Genomic DNA, 22,022 nt, shown 5'->3' with positions numbered 1-22,022 from the left:
GGAAGAATGACATTGACTCCTTCCTCTTGAAAGGTGGCTGAATTAGAATGCCAGGGCTGTTCTTTGTAGCAGCAAAGTCCTTCCTTTAGTAATGAATAATGAGGGATGTCTTCCCGCTCCTAAGGAAGGCAATGAGTCATTGTGATTGTTGTAACCGAAATGTAAAGGGGGGTGGGGGGCTAGAGGAAACCTTCTAGAAGACACTGCTAGCCATTACAGCAGTTATTTATTTAGAAATGTTCAGAAGACAACCCAGAAGGTGCTGCAATCAATTTTTATTGCTTTATATTACCCTGAGTTAATTCTCATGGAAGGCTTCATTTTTTGGAGGCTCCTACACACACATTGAATTGCAAATGTAAATGAGAAGTTCAAACTGCAGCTGGACATGAGTGTCTTAGAGATTTGTGCTAAACAACAACAAAAAAAGCACCTTAATTTTACAATTCCCTAACCTGACAGCACGTGGGGGGGGGAGTCCATCCCTTCCAGCTGAGTCAGTGAAGCAGAAAGCTTCTTCAACCTAAAACCTTAATATTTACTGATGAACTTACTGATGAACGTTTCTGATGTGCAATTATCCAGGAATATAACACAGGAAACTGCTGAAGTTGACACATCTCTGTACTGTCTCGTGCTACAACCACAGATTTATGAACAAATTCCTTGTTTCACAAGCATGACGTAGAAATTAGAGAGACAACTACCAGAAGCCCTTGAAGCTGCAGGAAGCATTTACACATGAACTCTATTGACTAGGCACCAGGACATTATCTTACTGCCTGAGGCTGTGGTTCACAATTGCAGATACTACTATAGAATTACACTTCCAAAACCCTCTGAAACAATGTTCTGGGGGTGAATTGTAAATGAAAGTCACATAACTTACGTCAAATTATAGTTATCCACTGTATGTGGGCAAAAGACAGTTATGCTCTCACGCAGGAAAGGCAGAGCCAAGGTAAGAGCAAGGTCTGCTGTGGCTTATAATTCAGCTTGTGAAACAGCAGCCACCAAACCTCTGAGTCCTGGTGTGGATTCAGGGTCCTGGACTCCCGCACACACTTTGCAGTAGGATTTCCACTGTCATCCTTTGGACTGCTCTGTTCATGGAATCAGCTGGCAGGCCCCTGAGTGGCTTCACTCCCCTTTCCACGCTCTGTCCTCCTTTGCACACCCAGTAGGTAAGAAAGAGTACTAAGAGCTTGAATTGCTCTTGTGTATGTTGTGAAAAACGCAATCTGCACTGAACTGAACCCTCTAGAGCCATCATCACTGCACTCCCTAAGGGACTGCTACACGGGAGAGCTGTTCCAAGCTCTTTCTCCTTAAGTGCCCTTGCAGCATAGTTTATTGCCAAGTGGCAAAACAGCTGCTGTCTGGGACACTGGGAGTATGTGGCACATCTTAAGCACAGACTTCTCAAGGGTGAAGCCATCGGGTTGTGCAGGGATCTTCCAACCCAGACCTGAGGATGGTACATTGGTTAAGGACAGCAGCAGGGATGGATGGAGAGGAGGAAGCGTGTCTGGCAAGAGCAGTTGCTGACAGAAACTCATCAAGTCATGTCTGTTGCATGGCAATTATGTGTATCACATATTGTGGTCCACTTCTGCTGTAGAGTGGCTAGAGAGGCGTGTGTCTGGTGGCTCGATGTGATATAAGCTTGTGTCTGCCTTACATGGACCAGTGTGAACTTCTAACAGAGAAGTCAGTTCCTTGTATTAAAATGTGAAGGATTCAGCTGACATCCACATAACCAGCATGAAAAAGAGCAATGAAAAAGGAAAAGGAGAAAAAACACACCCAAAGCCACACAACTGGGATGTCAGGCATCTCTTGAAGAGCTACTTCATATACTGCTTCCCTTAATGATCTTCAATGGCTTCAAGGAAAGTTTGTCAAAGCAATGCAGATTTAGTGCTGCCTGTATCTGTATCACACTGAAGGACTTTGGAGGGGGAAATTCCTGAAAGCCAGGCAGAAGTCGAACTCTCTTTTCCCCTCCTCTCCAGCTTACTTTTGCACTTGCATTTGTGCTTGGGGATTATGTCTCTAGCTCTTATTAAAGCCTGCCATTGTTTCTCTGACTTGTCTCTGGGTAGTTGGAAACTAATACTCGAAACACAATAGAAGAGCAAAAATTGATGGAATAAATGAGAAGCAGTGACCTATTTTTGACCACTGCTGTCCCCTTGACAGCAGCCTCTGCAGCAGGGCCTGCAAGCTGCCCAGCATCTAATTATTTTTCAGGGATGCAGGAATTTGACAAATTATGGGATGTAGCTCCCTTCCCCCCATGTACTTGAATTTTATATCTACCAGTGCACTACTGTAATTATTTCTCTGAATAAGATCTTCAGCTTTTTTTCTCCCCCCCCAACAGTCACAATGTAAAGACAGATGTAACATCAATTAGCAATGACAGGAACGATTTCAGCAGTCCTTTGAATCCAACACAAACATTGTGCTCTCTTCCACCTGTCTTTCAACATGACATGAAGTCATAACAATCTCTTATTTCTGGCATCTGAATAGCTTTGGGAAGAACTGCTTTTTTATGCATAAATAGGCACTGGATTTATGCAGGCCTGAGGTTTGGTGAGTCATGCTTGGCTTTGAGCTGGAACGCTTGGTAGCTTTTGTCTCTGGCATTACTAATCCTTAATGGTGGTTTGTCTACCTGTTGACACAGCAAAACAACAACAGTAGTGATACTCCTTCAATAGCAGAAAATAGCCTAATGATCACAGCTGCCAGGCTATTTGAGATGGGTGACTGCAGGAAGCCAGCCAGCAGGCTCACTGCAAAATGGAGTGGGAATGTGTCACTGAGCGTGATCTCCAGAAGAGACTGCTCCTCCATGCAATAGCATCCCCATCAGACTGGGCTGTCCCATCTGCAGCAATCCCTTCAGCAGCTGCAGCACATCTGCCACCAGCCCTGGAGGGGTTCCCAGGCATGTGGCTGTCATGCCAGGGTCAGAGCCAGTCCACTGAGGTCACCTGGAAGTCTTGCCTTGGCCTCCTAATTCCTGCACCTATTTCTGATAATGATTTTCTAACCACATTTTCTTTAACCTTCTTCTCTCTCCCCAGCACTCTCAGTGCTCTTACATTTACATTTTTCCTTATAAACGCTATTTAAATCACCTTTGTATTTGAGAGGAGATCAGTGTGCTCTCCCAAGTAATGAATATGTTGCTGCTCCAGTCTATAAAAGGTAGAAGAGCATTCAGTAAGAAGAGAAGAAAGACCTGTCTGATTGGCTCTGGATCAGCTGTTCAGAAGCTGACAGCACACAACCAAGAGTTCGTAAAGAATACTTGAGACTTTTCTATCACTTTTTGCATCTCTGTATTTATTCCTACCTGAGGCAAACCTTGAAGTATTTGACTCAGATCCAGTCAAGAAACACCACAGCACAATTTGTGACAGCTCAGCATTTAAGGATGCTGAAGAATGAGAAAATCTGCTTGGGGAGGGCAACAGATAGAAGAAAACATAAAGGGATCTCTCATAAAATTAAATGGAATCATTAAGAATTGATGGCTGCTTATCCAGTCTGCAAATAAGCTCTTTCTGTTTTGATATAGTAAAACTATGCAACAGAGATCAAGGCAGCCCCATTCACATCAGCTATGAACTTCTGTGGTGTTCTCCAAACGCTTTTCTGTTTCAAATGGATGCAGTGGAGCACTTCCTTGCCTTGCTAAGCACAGTTCACTGGTGGCCTTCCAAAGGGCCACTCCTGTGTGTAACAGCCCATCACTCTAAATGAAGGCTCCGTGATCTGGTCCTAAATGATGAAGAATAAGCCTTTCCCTGCAGCCAGTGCAAAAATGCTAAATTGTCTCTTCTCTCATCATTGCAGGGGCCATTTATGCACCTATTAATGTGAGGTTTTTTTCCCCTGAAAGTGATATACTTCCAGCCTAATGCACCTCTGTGGAGTACTAATCACACCCCTACTTTTAATTGTCTAGGGAAAACTCCAGATATGAATCATTCAACTCAGGGAATTTATGCAATAAAAGCTTTTGAGGCAAGAGACCTAACTCACAAGAAATTCAGTCAAAATGTTTGCTGAAATGATCATCTGTCTCCCTTTGCTACGGGAGAGTCTCCAGGTTTGCCTGTTGCAGGAAGCAAAGTTGCCACCAGCAGAAAGGGCAGACCTTGCACAAAACAGTACTAACAGGAGTCAAGTCCTGTGCAGTCATCCCTCACCTTTAGGGTGCTTCCTTCTTGCTACTTGTCAAACTCTGGCCATGGTGGGCCAGGGAGGAAGAGAAATCTGGGAAAGATCCAAGGAGCCAGGGAAGTCAGCGGGTAAGGCAGGAGAACAACGTACTGCTCTCCTGGTTTTTAATCCTTCAAGCCCCCAAGCCAAGCCACGAGCTAAAAGCACATCTTAGCAAGAGCTGTTGTACAAGTGAATGTGCACAAACCTTTCATGTTTAATAACCCTGACTGAAATCCAACCTTTTCTCTGTTGTGTAGAACAGGGAGGAAGAGGTTTGTGACGTTTGTCACTGCAAACACACACACATGCCAGCAGCCAGGATTTAGTCTCTGGAAACATCCACAAATTAATTTGTCACCATTTCTCACCCACATTTATTTATAGGTGAATGTATTGTACACATCACAGTGCTTATATATAGAATGCCTCCACATTAAATGGAGAATGGTTGAATATCTCTAGCATCCAATCTCATCTTTTTAGACCATTCAGTTTTTAGGATGCCATCCAAGCTCTGTCTTTTCATGTGAACTGAAAAGCTGTCCTTTAATAAGTGAAAATAACCCCCCCAAGTAAACACAAAGACAAATGAACTCGTATCTCTTCAGTGTTTATAAGGCTAATGCTGCAATCATTTGCATGCATGCTTCAGTTTAGCAGTAGGTTCACTGCAGATTCTAATTATAGTCTAAGGGTCTGATCCAACTCCCACTGAATGAGTGGCAAAAATCCAACTGATTTCATGAAAGGTGAAATATATACTAAATCTGGCGCAGGACAAACACAACTAAACCTCACTTAGATGAGAATCTGGAGCCCCCTAGATATCTGCCAAGGAATGCACAGACATAATTAATGTCAGGACATCAATGAAGTCTTTGATATAGCTTCATAATTCATATTTCTTAAAATTAGCCCTATATCAGCAGGAACCATACTTAAAGGTTCCTGTCAAAGAGAGAATTTTTAAGCACAGCCTGACATTAAAATCTTATCAACTCACTTGAAATTAAGTCAATGAAAAATTAAAGCTAATTTCTAATAAGCTTATGTTACATTCATAGGCTAAAGGGCACTTGTGGAATCCAGAGAGTAAGCTCACCTTTTCATATGGAAAAAGATTTTCACATCTGAAAGGCAGAGGCCAGAAGAGAGGCTAAAATGCACCATTTGAGGCTGCCTCTGAAAATGTCTAGTTCTTCTGTCTGTTTCAAGCTTAATGTAAGGATACAGAACCATCACAGGACTAAATTATTAATTTTAAGATCTGGGATAAGACTGCCAAAAGTGATAAGTGCAAAATATGGTTTAGATAATGGGGTTGGACATCTAGAAAATGCATCTTTAATAGGAACTTACTATTGCTCCATGCTGATATTTTAGGCTTTGCATTAGGAACCACAAGAGTATGAAACAGTCTGATTCTAAGAAACCCCACCCTGACACACTCTGAAATGCAAAATACTGGGGCTCTCCTCACTTAAAAATCTGTAGGTGCATGAAACAATTCCTAGATTTTCACAGAATCACAGCATGGTGGGGTTGGAAGGGACCTTTAGAGCTCATCCAGTGCAACCCCCCTGCAGAAGCAGGGTCACCTTGATCAGGTCACACAGGAACGTGTCCAGGTGGGTCTTGAAGCCCTCCAAGGAAGGAGCCTCCACACCCTCCCTGGGCAGCCTGGGCCAGGGCTCCCTCACCCCAGCACTGAAAGAGTTGTTTCTTGTGTTTAAGTGGAACTTTTTGTGTCCCAGCTTCATCCCATCACCCCTTGTCCTGTTGCTGGCTACTATAGAAAAAAGGGATGTCCCAGCCTCCTGACACCCACCAGTGAGATATTTATACATGTTAATGAGCTTCCCCCTCAGTCTCCTCCAGACTAAACAGCCCCAGGTCCCGCAGTCTTTCCTCGTATGAAAGATGCTCCAGTCCCCTGATCTTCTTGGTGGCCCTGTGCTGGCCTCTCTCCAGCACTTCCCTGTCCCTCTGGAGCTGGGGAGCCCAGAACTGGACACAGGACTCCAGATGAGGCCTCAGCAGGGCAGAGCAGAGAGGGAGCAGAACCTCCCTTGACCTGCTGCCCACACTCTCCTTGCTGCCCCCAGGCTGCCACTGGCTTCTTGCCCACGAGGGCACGTTGCTGGCTCATGTCTAGCTCACTATCAATCAGGACTCCCAGGTCCCTCTGCAGAGCTGCTCTTCAGCAGTTCAACCCCCCAGTTCTGGTTAAAGAAGTGTGGAGAAGTCTTCTACAGATTTCTGTCAGTGTGCTCTTGGAGCTGACCTATTGATGGCAATAGAATTATTTTGGCTTCAGAGCTGAGGCTAGGATCTGTCCCTGAGATTATAGACCGGATACTGCTGCAGGGGGGGAAACAAAAAGAGTCATTTTAATACAAACAAAATGCATTTTAAGGGATGTTGAATGGAAAGTTGATTTTTTTCTCTCTTGAAAGAGACGGTGCCTTTGTGCAGAGAGCTCAGACAAAGTGAAGTCAGCAATACCTTAGAGCTCACCGTCAAAGTGGTCACTGTTCCTTTAAAATTCAAACAGGCCTTCCCTGGAGTCACAGCCTTATCAGTTTTACTGAATTAATGTGTCCACAGGAGGGAAGAAACACGTTTCTTTGTTTGAGTGACAGTGCAGATGTCACTGGCAGCCTGCAAACTCTCCCCCACGCCAAGTCTCGTTGCTCACAGCTCACCTTATCTGCGGCCAGCCGACGCTGCCTGGCCCCATTAACTCCCTTCCACCACCACACGTGACACCCCTACAACTCCACACTGCCTCAACTACTGTGCAATACTTGTGGACACGATAAGAGACAATTAGAGTTTATGTTGCTGGCGATGTATGGAAGTTATTGAGGTTGTAAAGGACAGTGAAATATATATTTTGATTTCCTGCATGGGCTGGAAAAGGGAGAAGCTGCTGTGATGAGACATGAATGAAGCCTGGAGGTGAAAAGCACTAGTGCAATAACAAGATGTTTCTTCCTTACCAGCACATATCATTTTCATCCCTGTGTCTGCCATCCTGATTAAGAAAAAATCTGTGAGGGGTTCTTTTGTAATTAGCTACAGGAGACACTTGTCTATTCTCCACCTTACATCTATGGCACAGCCCTCTCTTCCCCACACATTCTGGGGATGCTAAAATCTGCTGAATGGCTTTTTGGATACTCAGAAAAGCTGCTGAGCAAACTACTTCAGTGGCTAACAGGGTTCCACACAAACCAGAGTGGGAGACGAGCTAAAGGCAGGATGGAGATCCGGATAAGACAGCGTTTCCGATTAAAGGAATTCAGCCAACCGGGATTTTAACTGACCTCAGGCTTTACAGGAATGGAATGTATCCCCCTGCAGATCACTTCTTCTTTAGTCCCACTGTAATGTCTGAAGGGTTAGCAAAACACACACTGCCACCATTAACCTGAAGCACATTGGCTCGTTACAGGGAGGAAAGGAGCTTGCTGTGACTATCAGCCAGGCCTGTGGCTCTGCTCTCTGTAACCTGTTTGTGAGCAGGATGTCTGACTGTGAACAAGGATGGACTTGGGTCTTAGGACGAGCAATGGCTGTGTCTGGCTTCCCAGAGAGCCTTGGGGACCTGGCTCAGGGAGCAGCTCTGGAGATCAGGCCAGCAGCTATGACCAGTTTCATTCTTGAGGGTTGTCCTGAACCGACTGAAGTCAATGTCATGGGAACTAGGTGGTGTCTGTGAGGAAGCCATTTCTGGTATGAAGCACGCTGCCAGCAGCCACCTTGAGGAGACAGGACCAGGCTGGTGGGGTTTGCAGTTCAGCTTGAGCTGTAACTTCCAGAGCCACACAGAACTTCACCTAGCAGAGGATCGTTGCCTCCCTGTGTTCTCCCTAGCTTCTGACTCACTGAGCAAGGTGACCAGGGCAGCCAGTCCTTTCTCATCTTGTTTCAGGTTATTTATTAAGTTCCTGTGTGACCTGATCTAGGTGACCCTGCTTCTGCAGGGGGTTGGACTGGGTGATCTCTAAAGCTCCCTTCCAACCCCCACCATTCTCTGATTCTATGATAAGAGGAGCCTGATGGAAATTCATGACCTTATAACTGCCATTGAGCATCCAGAGGAGAAGGTTGCACCTGGGTGAGGTAAGACTGATGCTTCTCTAGCATCCCTTGCAATTAGGGAAACGGTCTAGTGGTTGATAGGGCTGGGACAAAGGCTGGACTTGATGTGGTCTCTTCCAGCCACAATGATGTTATGATTCTATGACCCACTTTGCTTGCATAGGACTTCCAGGAAATGCTCCACCCAGCAGCTTTCTGCACTTTCCTTCTCTCTGTGGATTCAGTGAGTGCAAGATCCCTAATTAACCAAATGCAATCAGCACCAAAGCACTCCATTTTCAACCACTTTCATTTTAACCAGAACGTACACAAAACAACACCTCTTCCACAAACGACTAGCATATTGGGGCTTTAACTATGTGCACACATACACACAGACCTAGAGCTGCAAGCACAGAAGCAGCACATCTCTGAAGAGACCCTCGTTAATCTTTAGAAAACAACCAGCCTGACCAGCCAAGGCTTGATCCTGCTCAGGGCCAACCTTTCCCTTTTTCACTTGGCCATCGCTGTGAACGCCTCTGCATTTGGCTTCCAGGCTACTGCTTACACAAGTGATGTAGCACTGGTGCAAGCAGGAGAACTTCATCCAGCACAAGGCTGAGCCCCCACTGCTGCTTGCACCTGGCATTTCCTTCATGCAGAGAAGTCAGCTCTGCTTGTGTCAGCAGGTCACGGAGCTGATTTTGGCCCTCATGTGAAGGTGTTTTGCTTTGCTTGTACCACAAGAGCCTTTTGCCAATGTGATTTTGGCCTCTTTTGTACACATTAGGCTTGCCATGCCACCTGTAAAGCCATTTGTGATACAGTTTGCCCATGTACCTGGCTGGGTGATTTTCAGCAGTAACAACAGGGTGCAATCAGCTTTAGATCTAACGTCGACCTGCACACCTGCAATTCCCCACGGAACTGAATGGAAACCCTACATGCACATCTCTGAGCAGCTTGTTGCCTGTGTGCTTATTTATGCATGAAGCTGTTTTGCACAGCTTTGTGATCTCCTGGTTGATATGTGGGAATCCCTTCACCATCTTCCCACTCAGCTCCTGAAAATTACCTTCCACCCAGCTGCTACACGTGGAAGGGCATTGTCCTGAATAATAGTCTCGATGGGTGGCAGTCATAACATCATAAAAGGATGGTGGATTGCTATTAACTGGCATTGTATGCTACTCTTTACATGCCTTTTTTCTTCTTTTGACAGTCTTCCTCCATGCTCCTACCATCTATCAGTCTCTGAAGGTTTATATCAGTAACGTCTTGAAAACTGCTTTAAAGAAAATGGGTTCAATCTTCCCCTTGATCTTTACATAAAACACTGACATCAAGAGGGAGTCCCACATGTGGGATGAACATACAGAATATGCCGTTTCAGATGAAGTTTTGTGGCTATTAGGATCAGAAGACCGTGTGAATCCTCTGTCTGGTGTGAGTGAGCAGGAAAACCTTCAGACGTTCCACCATCCTGCAACTTTTCTGATCTTTTTCAGGCCGTGCCTAATTAGTACCGAATTCAGAAAGCAAATATTTAAGCCTGAATTATTTATCACATCATATTTCTAAAATGCACTGCAATACACATCATGGTCCAGTTCACAACAACTCCAGGAAAGATTAATCTTTCACCGGTGCCATACTCCTTAATATGAAAATATAATTATCTAGCTGAAGAGTTTCTTAAATTACACACTTTCAAACAAATAGGAGCAGAATTTATCCTCGTGTCTGGTGCTAAGCCAAGTGGAAACAACATTGGGAGCAGAATTGACAAAACACATGTTGGCTCTGTCTGTCTATCAACACTGCACACCTTACATGGCCCTGTCAACATCTCAACTCCAACCTGGTCTTGAATACTAATGTCATATTTTCCTCCCTGAAATGTGATCCTGGAGAAGGGAGTTGCAGAACTGCAGGGGCACAGTCAAGGATAAAGTGCTCAGTTTGCAATAAGTCCCCTTCAAATTAATACACATTCATCTTGCACAGTATGGGAATTAAAAACAAGGGTATCACAGAACTTATCACCTTTCCTTGGAGTAATTTGTATCTGCATTTGAACTGCATTTACAGATGGGAAAAGGAGTAAGTACAAAGTATTTATTACAAATGCCTTTGAGAGAAAGCCACAGCTTTAGTCTGCATTGCCTGCAAAGTACATCTTCTGCAGTTTCTCCTGGAATGCTATGTCCAGAAGTGTAATAAACTCCTAGAGTAAGTGTGTATAAATATATCTCTTTAATTTACTCTACTTTCAAAAACCATTTCCTCCCTTGAAGAAACTCATAATGACTACAAGAAAGCCTACCAGCTGTTTCTCTGACCATCACCAGTGATGCACAGTGGAGTTTTAAAGCCTGATAGATGGATACATTGACAGTAAAGAGGCTCAAAGAAAGATGAATGCAGCCCAGTGAGTGAGGAATGCAAGCTGGAGGAGGGGATACTGGTGAGCTTAGGGATGTATGCTCAGTATCTTTGAAGCAGTCTCTTTTTTCCCCACTGTACATTCTGGATGGTAGAATGTCATTGCTTTTAGTTCATGCTTCTAGGAGCTGAGCTGCTGTGGTGATGTTCTGCCCATCAGAAACACAAGGCATGCATTGGTTTAAGGCATGAACAAAGGGGTAAGGTGAGAGTCTTCCACACCTTGGCTGTCTGACCAGCCTGCCTTGCTCCATATATTCTCCCAACTTTACTCATTTGAAAAACAATTAAATGTTCCAAACAAATTGCTGTTAATAGAAATGCATTTTGGCTGTCAGTGCCACACTGGTGGTTCTGCAGTTATGGGCAAGAATAGAAGCTTATTTCCCTCCAGGGTCTCTACAGAGAGCTGAGGGAGATTAACCAGCATTTTATGCAGCTAAGTGTGAAATACTGGTTGGGTCAATAACTTGCCCCCTGCTGCTGTTATGCTAGCTGTCAAAAGCTGGCAAAGAGACACACCAGTATGGAGTCCAGTGCAGGTCTGATCGTTCTGAGATCTCCAGCCTGGGCTCTCTGACTTACTGACTATTTCTCTCTGCCTCTATAATCATGAGAACTCTTTGTCAAACCAGCATCAATCTGCTCTCTGCATCTACTCTTCTGTGTGACAAGAAGCAGGGGAAGATGGGACAATCATAAAGACAATGTTTTGTACGATGGAGCACCTGTGGTGACTCTTGGCATTGAGAGAACACCTACGTGCATCCCCAGGTAGGACGGTACCACGACTGCACCCCTGTGGAAAGGGCTATTCAAGGAGAAAAACTCTGCAGGGCTTCCAGATCATCTGCATCCCTCCCGAGGATTATTTTACAGAAGGCTAACATCTGGCTCCAGGTTTGGAGCCACCTTCAACTAATCTGAATACAAATCTAATGAATGACAATTATTGTCAGCATCCTGAGTGAGTTCAGCTGATCTTGTCTCAGTGGATCATTTCAAAGCTTGCAGCCACAAATCCAGTGCCATAACTGATGCAACAGCAATGCAAAACAACACACCAACCCCTCCACTCCCCCCAAAAAAAGAAACCCAAAGCAATAAAATCCTCAAGGTTTACAAAGGGTAATTGCTAGTTTTACCTGTCCAGCCTGCAAGACAGCAGCAGTAGCCGGTGACAGGATCACACCCATCTGCGTGGCTGCAGTCACAGCGTTCACTGCAATTAAGACCATATGTTCCATCCTTCCAAAAATAGAAATAGAGAAGTCTCTCAGTGATCAGGTTTTTGTTCTAAAATGTGCAAAATCATCTATCATGTCCCTCTTTGTGCTGAGTCGCATCTTTTAAATTAACAGACAGAGAAAACAGAAGCAACTCAGTGCCTAAACATTTCTATTGAGAAGCAAATGAGGAATCACTTTAAGAAATGATGTCCAAGGAATGCAGATAACACAGCTCTGATGAAATACAATGCAAAGTGTAATACATCCACTTGACTGCTGGAACCCCAATCTGTTATCCACACGAGATTTCCTTCAGATACCCACAGCCAGAATGAGACGCTCGCCTGCTGTACATCTAGAAGAGCTGTGTGGGCTGTGGGTTTCAAGGGATGCCAGACCATCCCAGTCACAGAACCACAGAATCATGGTTTTCAAGGGATGCCAGACCATCCCAGCTGTACTTACAGGACATGGCTGGTCGCAGTACTCCCCTTGCCATCCGGGAGAGCAGAGGCAGGAGCCATCAGCAGGCCTGCAGGCTGCTCCGTTCGTGCAGTAACACGTCTGGTTACAGTTAAGACCCCAACTTCCACTTGAACATGGAACAGAACAATCCACTCCTTGCCACCCTAAAGAAATGTGGGAGAGAAATGGCATTTGGGATGTTTTCATGGAAAAGTAGAGTAGAATCAGCTAGAAAGGGAGCTTGCAAACTGCAGCCCTTTGAGTCTAGGTCCAGGTTCCTCCTAATCTCGGTGTAATTTATGTTGGGGTCAAAGACTGACCCTTTAATTATGACCTCCCAGTTTCATCCACCAGCATCCACACATTTGAAAGGGTGATCCAGGTATGGCTGTGTTGGCTGTTTACCAGATCAGGGGATTTGATGCCTCTCTGGGATCTGCTCGGGCAGCATGAGAGAGCGCAGTACTGTCTGTCAGGATGGAGACCTGCTGATCAGCCAGGCTGCAGGAAATCTGCCATCCTGTGCTGCCTGCTTCTTATCTTTTCTCTTTTTTTGAGAATGCTCTTTAATACAAAGAAGCTATTACACCTGAAAAAAAGACCAAGGCCATTATTTCTAACCATTAAGGCTCAAATCTTAACTACCAGCCGCACAATGGCTTTCATTTCACTGCAGCTGTATGTAATGGAGTTGAGCAGTAACTCATGGTTTATGCACCCTCATTAAGTGGGGTTCTACAGTCATCCATTAATTCATGTTTGAAATGCCAGATTTTATGGTTATTTGCCTCACTTCTGTTTTAGGGCTTTTGTATGCCATGCAGGCATAGCTCATGTTGGTGTTCTGGGGAAAGGCACCACTCCATGGGGAACAGAAGGGACACTGTGTGTAGAGCAGTACAAGATTTCACAGGTGATTGCTGGACACAAGGGTTGTGCTTACTACCAAGCACATAGGAGAATTATGGACATATACATGGTTTAGCCTGGGGAAACTTCTTGTTTCTCCAGATAAAAGACAGACACATCTTGCAGCTCCATGCCAGCTCGGGAGACAGAAGATACCTGCACATGGGCTGGGATGTCAGGGGACAGGGAGGGCAGGGAGCTGAGGATGGCTGCAAGGGCAGACAGCCAAGGCCCACCACACAGTCCCCAAGCACAGGACTGGCAGCCAGGATTGGCTAGGAGCCCAGATCACCAGGAAAGCCTGTGGGCATGAGACCAGCCCAAGATCAAGGCAGGCAGGCAGTTTGCAGGTCAGGGTCAGGTCTGCTGAGGGTAACCATGGCTGGGCACAGCCCAGTGCAATGGGTAAAGAAAAGACAGGCAGAGAGGCTGCTCTGCTCCCTTGCCCAATTGTGTCACTATGCATAGAGGAGAGAACAGGGGCAGCAAAGTCTGGCCCCTGTTCAGGGCAGGGACAAAACACACAGTCGGGCCCCTGTTGAGTTTGATACTTGGGCAGACTGTTGAATTACAGACAGGCACGAGAAAATAGTGGAGTTAGTGACTGCACAGCTGTGCCACTTTAAAAGGGGACAAGCATTGATGCCAAATTGCAGACAATTGTGAAATGTGACTTTTGTTTACCTTCTTTGCAATAGCACAGCCCATCCACAGGAGAACACGCTCCGTCGTTGTGGCAGTTACAGACCGAGGAGCAGTTGGTTCCGAAGGTCCCTGCCACGCAGGTAATGGTGCAGTCGTCTCCCTGCAAGCCACAACAAGCCAGGAGTCAGCTAAGGAGATGTGAGGTGCAGGAAATTCCCATCTCTGCACAGGGAGGCTTTCTCTTTTGAAAGAGTGAAGAGAGTGTTATGAATTGATTGCTGAGTCTTCCCCACTTGAGCAGTCACCGCTGCTTGCCATGTTTATGATGCAATTAGTGCTTTGATTGACTTGGAGGAAAGGGACAAGTTTCTGGCGTTCGTTCAGCAGGAGGTGGGGAAGCTACAAAAACAAACCTCCTAGAACAGATGTTAGATCATTAAGCAAAACATCACTTACAAAACACTAATCACAAAATATACAGTCTGAAACCGTGCAAAGATTGCTCTGCATCTCCTGGAAAACATATCCTAAGAACAGGGCTGTAAAAATGCTGAAGGATCTCATATATGCTCATCTTCCACTGACTGGCAGAGAGAAAAACTACGTGGCAGGTGCATTGGACCTTTCCTGTGTGTAGCTGGTACCTGCATTTGTCTTCAATTAATTTGTATGAGATTGGGACTTCAGGAAGAACGTTGAACAAGGAGTGATGCATCTGTTGGAGCGAGGAGGCACCCAGGACAGAGCACAGAAACTGAAGGTCTCTGACCTATTTCTGCCTTAAGTGTGGGTAAAGTGAGGGAGAGTAAATACTTTTATGTTATATATACTTATATACGAAATATAGAATATTTCAACAACAACTTCTGCTCTTTGCACTGATGAGTTTGTGTGGCTGAAAGCAGAGATGGTTCATACTAATATCATTCACCTCATACAACAAGGGCATGTGAGCACAGTTTCTTTAAGCCTGCTTACAGAGTCCCATAGTCAGGTCTACGTATGTTATCACATACAAGATATTTTTGCTCCTTTGACTTCTGTGTGTAGTCCTGACTTCCACATCACAGATTAGCTCCTACGTTTATTTCTTCGGTGAGCCAAAGCTTAATAATTCAGTTCTATGTCAGAGCAAGCTTTCCTGTTCCAAAGTCAAACAGTAACTACATTGCACAGTGTAACCTATAACGTTGGTCAAAATGTGTTTTTGCAGGTGAGAGGCTTCACAGTTTAATAGGAAGATCCATTTATCAGGAGATAAATGCACAAATGTCAGCTTCCCTATGGCACGGCAAGTACCTCCAGGAGCCTGTATATCACAGCATCAGACACTGAGCTGGTGAAAGGAAAGATGAACAGATTTCTGAGCACCACAGCCCCCCATATGCTTTGCTGTAGCAGATCTGCCTAGCACCAGTATGACTCATCCTATTTCATACTGAAAACTTTGTTTCAGGGGGAAGAAAAGGAACCGGTTACAATCCATCCGGGCTCAGAAGCAAATCCTGCAAGCCTCTGATTTTTGAGTGAACGCACTTGTTTGTAAAAGATGCTATCTTAGACCTTGGTGGAGTAAAACAAGCTCCCCTGAAAAGACCTGGCAGTGACAGGTGCTGTCTTGACAGGCAGCAAATCCAAAGCCCGCTCATTACCCTGCCAGCGTGCCCACAGAACGAGCTACAGGAGCCCCGAGCCCAGCGCGGTGGCAGAGGGGCATTCAGTCTCCACGCCTAATCAATCCTCTGCCTTGCTCCTGTGTGTGACAATTAGACAGCCAATTAGTGCCACTTAGAAAGCCGTATCTTGTGTGAATGAAACTCCCAACTCGTTTCATGTACAACACAGAGCTGCTGGTACTGCTAATAATTTCTATGACAACTGACCTTATCTGGATTTGAACTAGTGATGGAGAAGTACAAGGAAATTCCTTTGAAAAGGAAGGCAGAACAGAGTGATGCCAAGCTAAAGTATCCTCTGGGGAACTGGGTGAACTCATGCAGCATCTGGGCCTGGAGTGGAAGCAGAAGGTGAGCTGCCAGTTCCTCAGCTGACTCGCTGTGACCACGGAGCAGCCTGTGCTGTGCTGTACCGTCTCCCCAGCCACGTGCACAACAGGCTGGTGTGGATTCACTGCTCCTCTGCAGACTTACTCTGCGTGGAGAACAGGCAGGAAGAGACACTTTGAGTATCCCAAAGAAAAGATACTGTATGCAACCTAACCAGCAGGCTTTATTCCACATGCCTCTGAGCTGTGGCATTTAACGTACTGTGCTTCATGGGCTAACAGAAGCTGCCCATCCTGGCTGTTCACCTGACATGCACTTTGCAAACAATCCTCAACTGAAAAAATACCTGGCTTAATGAGCTTTTTCCATCCCCAGGTTTGACAAGCGAGACCTTCAGAGCTCTCTGAGTGACAACTGCCAAACACACTTAACTTCTTAATTACATAAGAGGAAAATGCACTTGAACTATAGCACTGGCTTGGAGATTTTATTAATTATAAATGCACACCCCGTTATTAACATTTTGAACTTGATTTGGGAGATTGACCTATGAAATTAGATGCATTCAGGTACTGGTAAAGAGATGTAAATTCCACCTCCCTCTCACCACCTGCCCAAGTGAATAATGCCACAGGATACATCGATCCAGTTGTTAATGAGTTGTATGTTCTATTAAACTCATTTCAAATGTTGGGTATTGAATCTTCGCTCTTGCAATATGGTACTTTGGGTTTCTATCCTATTTAGTAGAATTAATCAACAGCTGTGCTCCTTATGTTGATTATTCTTTTTTCTGTTAAGATCAGGAGGTTAATGAGAGCACTGAAAAGCCTGGATGGGGGATACATGAGAGGAAGGAGTAGCTGATTCAATTAAACGTAGACCCCTAAAAATGCTAAAGCTATATTAAGAAATCTTGCCATAAATAGCTTGGTATTTCAGACCTCTATTTTCCAAGTCAGAATGATCCATATGGACATCACAAACCTTCAAGTGCTTCGTTTTCTTCACAACTTTCACTCAGAAGGCCCAGTTTATCAAAACACACTCCTGGAATCTGCCCAGTGCATTCTTTCCTGATTGCAGAGGTCCAATCCGAGTCTAACACAACCCATGGGAAAACTCCTTTTACGGGATGTGAGATCAGGGCCAGCTCCAGTAAACGCCTCCTTCCATCTGTGAAGGAGCGTGTTCCTGCCCTCTGCTTTGCATTTCACTTTCCCAGGCCCCAGCCTGCACCTCAGTACAGCCACAGCCCAGGACTCACGGACAGATGTGCCATATCTGCACACGGCTGCTCAGAAGCTAACAGGGGTGAGCCCTCGTTTTGGTTTGAATCTCTACATAGTAAAGACACGTGTGGGGGATCTGTGATCCCTGAGACCCCCTAAGAAGTCAGCTTTAAATCAAAATGAATGGTTGCAGTAAGGTAACTAACCTCACCTATATGACCTGTGTACCTTTAAGCACTTCAGCAACACTGGTTGTTGTTGAAACTACACGATGGACCTTTCCAGTACCACGCGAAGTTGGGGCTGTTATGCCCCAATAACTTGTTAATAACTTGTTAATAGAATAACTTGTTAATTCTCTGCTACGGACTGAGGGTTAGGTCCAAGGAACCAACCTCCATCAATAACTCAGGCTGCCAGCTCACATCCATCAGCATCAAATATTAATAGACTCATGAGGGCCAGAGCATACATCTTTTGGGATGGCAGTCAATAATATGTCTTGTTCCTGTTCAGGGAGAGGGAAGATTTTCTTCCACAAAAATTATGATTGTACAATATTAGTAGAGCTTAAAGACACACTGCTGCCTTAGGTGTTAGCTGTGTTAACAAGCCCTAAGCTCTGCACACGTCAGGAAGTGTTTTCCCTGGGTGAATGTTGCCCTAACAGATTAGATTACACGTTTCTGTTAAAAATCCCTTCCTGTGGTAAACAATTACCAGGTCCCTTTAAAACCTTTTCCCAGCGTTCAATACAAAGATTTGTGTTTATTCCTGTACGTTTTCCATCAGGCCTTTTAAATCTGTGGAATGCATTTTCGAAGGCACAAAAAAGGGTATCCCAGACCTTAAGGGGAGCGAATAACCCAGCAATGGCCAGCAACACCTGGCAAAGTCTGCACTCACACCTGGCCTGTCCCAAAGTTCGACTGTTTAAGGATGTAAAATCGAGAATTTCAGAAGTAGCCACAACCTACAGGAACAAATTTGCCTTCGAGGGCTAAAGCCTGGTTCCACTGAAGTCAGTGGCAGAACAGAAAATCAATTTTTCAAGGCCTCTGCAATGCAGGAGACTAACCTGGCTGCTATTGAACTTGGCCTCAAGTTTGCATGGTAAAGACCTATGTGACAGGTTTGTTTGAGTGCTCTTAAGCTTTAATCTGTCAAGGTGCTGAAAATCCTCAACTCCTGTGCAGATTATTGGGGGGGACTGACAACACTGAAAGGCAACATATTTGATTGAACCTTTTCTCATCCATAACAGGACTCCAACTAACCTGAGATTCTTAATCTGGTATCTGAGTTCCTCCCTCTCTCCTCCCTTGCCTTTCTTTTGTGTGCCAGCTGAATTAGAAGTGCAACATCTGTGCCCAGCACCAGGGAAGCTCAGTTCTCAGAGCTAAGGGTGTGGGCATTCAATAGAGGGAAAGGCCATGGTGCAGTGCTGGATGTGTGTAATGATAAACAGATCAGAAAGACAAATGCAGGTGCTGTTTGTACCTGATGCCTGTGTGTCCAGATAAGGTGGCTGGTATGGATTTAGAACACAGAAGTATATCTTTCTATGCACACACAGGACACGGCAGCCCAGCGTGCTGGTGCAGTGCCTGTGTGCTGATGCAGGGCACAGATACAGTTCTGTATATTTACTTATTTAATTGTGACATTTACAATTAACCCAAAGTGGTTCTCCACAAACATTCCCTCAAGGTAAACATATGGCATCCAGCAACACAAACTGTCAGAACAAACTGATTTCCCTAATGGTGTTCCAGTGGAAATTAATGTCCTCTTCATAAGCAGTGGGAAACTTTGTACTTTCACCGGTCTTCTCCTCCACCCTACACTCAAGCAATTTATTCATGACCTTACTACACAGCATCTTTAGTTTTCCAGACATAATGATGTCCTCTGGCAGAATTCCTCTCCCCTCTGGGTGTTACTAATTACTCCCTGCAGATGCTATTATTGGTGCTAATGATAAAATGCAGAATAAAGGTTGGGGAAGGATGCTGTGCCCTGTAGAAGCCAAGAGTTCAGTTTGCAGGAAATCACTGTTACTAAGGACTGACAAATGTTCCTTTGCCCACTTTGTAACATCATATGATGTAGCTGTGCTGGAGTTTGATATACACCTAAAATGGCACAATGAAACCCCTGGTGACCTTATTCAGCCTCCTTTGCCCTTTTCATGGCAGAAGATGGGGTAAGGTGGAAAGGATGGGAAAGAGCTTTCTTACATTTCAAAAGCGACTTTGCAGCTCGTGACTCATCCAAAGACACAACCGTTGGCGGTCCTGAACGCCGAAGCTTTTCATTAAATCATAAAGCACTTCCAAGAGCCATCTGCAAAGCTTTCCCTGATCTGCACCTCAGTGGGATCACAGTCCTCTGGGCACGCAGCAGAACCTGGCCATGCCGTGAGGAGCGAGCACAGCCACCTCAGGGAACGGGAGGAACTTCGAGCTTTGCTTCCTATAATCTTCACAAGGATTTCCAAACATTTACACACGGTTGTCAGCGCTTTCTTTCACCTCTGAATTTGTGCTAATATGCTAATTCGTACAGTAAATTTCACAGCAAATGCCAAGTTCAAAATTAATCAGCCTGATAACAATTCTTCAATTTGGTGTTTGATCAAGACTGCTCTGCAGAACACACCCACCCAGGAACTGCAACGGGGGCTGCTATCCAGAGACTGGAAAGCAGGGCTGTCATAAACAATGTTAGTGTTATAAACAATGTTAATGTACTTACCACACTTTACAGAATACTATTAAAAGAATATATGGCAAAAGGGTATCTACATTTAGATACCCAGAAAAGAATTTGTACCCATCAGGAGTGGAGAACTTCGGTCTGGACACCGTGTGTGCACACGTGGAGCTGGAATTAGCTCCGTGAAGCCAAGCAAAACCAAATACAAATAAAGCTTTCATTTAAGAAATTGGACTTTGTATCCTGAAACTCGGCAAACCTGAGCTGGATTTCTGTCAAGGAGGACTAAAATCCCCCTCTTTGGCAGGAAAGAATTTTCTAGTCTGAGCTAAAAATATGCCCAATAGCAGTTATCTGCAATTAAAAAAACCCCACTCCTACTGTTCAAGACAACTAAACATGAGCATTAAAACAAGGGAAAGGGATTTCAACACAGACAGCAAGCAACAGAGAGCACCCTCCCTCCCTGCTTCACATAAATCAGTGTAGCACTAGGGCCAGCAAAAAGACTCTAGACTAACTTTACGATGCTTGAATATCTGCCTGGTTCAGTATTTAGGCCTTAACTGCAGAGCACTTTAGTGTCAGCCAGGCAATGAATACAGCATCATATAATTAAATGTATTCACAAGGAAAGTAGTGTGGAGAGTAAGAAAGATGATCATCAACCTCTGAACGAGACTTCTTTTTATACAGTCAGCACTTTTCACCTAATAAAACATCACAAAACACATTTATCCAGGAGGAATCTCTCCAAAAATAGGAGATTGGATTTAGACTGGGTAAAACAACTCCTACATCATTTCCTGAGGCCGTTTCATCTGGTGAGATGGTGCATCATACCTGAGAGAACAGCCTCCCACGGGCAGCTTGTAATGGAGTACGAGCAATGTGGCCACGCACAGATCAGAAAACACAACGGGGTCAGCGTTCGGCTAAATCAGATGGGGGGGCAGAACTCTGCCAGCCCCAGCAGTTGGCTACACAGGGCAAGATACCAACACCAGCTCCTAATCCTGCTCACAGTGGTGTTGCAGAGACTGTTTATTGAGCAGATATTTCAGGTGGAAATGAAAACATCTGTAACACATGGGTTTAGATTCAGTTAGCAGGAAGATGTATTACCAAGGCAGGTCAATCATGTCTCTATCTGGAGGATTGCTGCTATACATTCTGGGGCCAGCTGGATAGTCCTCTGTTTAGTTAAAGCAATTTAAATCTGGAATGGGGCCACATCAGATTTATTCAGGTAAGGCAGGGAGCAGACTCAGAATCCTTTCAGCTTAGCTCTGGGGAAGCTATAGAGTCAAACATCTGTGGGGCTCAGTGCTGTTACTATAATCAACTTCATCAGCTGCTGGTCTAAAACATTCCAAAAACCATGGCCATATCCCAATTCAATATACCGAAAGGGAAAATGGCCCAGGCCTAATATTCATTCTTTCAAGTTGCTGGAAGTATTTATGTGCCTGAGAAGTCTACACTTAGTACTTGTGCTCTTCGTGATGTGCTCAACAAGCTACTTGTGTCTAACTGTGGCTCAAAATACTACATTGCAGTCCTTGAATAGTACTGGGAAAAACAACAAAAAAAGATGTTTTCTCCTGTTTTTTATTTCAAATGGAGGTGTCTGAACTGGAGCTATCACTATGGCAAAGACTGAACACACTATGTGCAGTTCTGTAGTTTTCTATCCCAGATTTGGGCAGATCAGTGGCTAACAGACACCTGAGCTATTTGGAAGCAGGGAGAAGCATTTGCACGTGTACTTCAGAGTGAGGATTCAGAGCTGCCTGTGACATTCTGCACTAGCTCTTTATGGGAGTATCTTTGGCTGGACGTTAGAGGTGGTTTCTGCTCTGTCCCCATAGCCTGAATGGCACAGTTCAAGATCTACCTTGTTGAACAACTGTGGCCTCCTGACTTTGGTTTTGCAACAATACATTTGGGCTCTGACGGGCAGTCTGGACAAAAACAGGGAATAGAAGGTATCATTGAAACTTTGAGCCTCTGTGATGTCCTACAGCGAGAAGACCCCC

The 22,022-nt window shown here is 44.8% G+C and overlaps 1 protein-coding gene across 2 annotated transcripts in view; it reads right to left on the bottom strand.

Annotated features, from left to right (window-relative positions):
• MEGF11 (multiple EGF like domains 11) overlaps window positions 1-22,022 on the bottom strand; it is a 197,586-nt gene that overhangs the window by 44,144 nt on the left and 131,420 nt on the right. For both annotated transcript variants that reach the window (XM_061998974.1, XM_061998975.1), the window contains exons 8-10: window positions 14,067-14,187; window positions 12,474-12,637; window positions 11,925-12,027 (exon numbers count right to left, since the gene is read on the bottom strand). In XM_061998974.1, the coding sequence (XP_061854958.1) occupies window positions 11,925-12,027; window positions 12,474-12,637; window positions 14,067-14,187 (388 nt within the window). The remainder of the gene's footprint in view (window positions 1-11,924; window positions 12,028-12,473; window positions 12,638-14,066; window positions 14,188-22,022) is intronic.

The sequence above is a fragment of the Colius striatus genome, chromosome 7 (assembly GCF_028858725.1).
Source record: "Colius striatus isolate bColStr4 chromosome 7, bColStr4.1.hap1, whole genome shotgun sequence".
Classification (NCBI taxonomy): Eukaryota; Metazoa; Chordata; class Aves; order Coliiformes; family Coliidae; genus Colius; species Colius striatus.
Note: the sequence above shows the minus strand (reverse complement) of the source record. Positions and strands in the feature narration are given on the sequence as shown.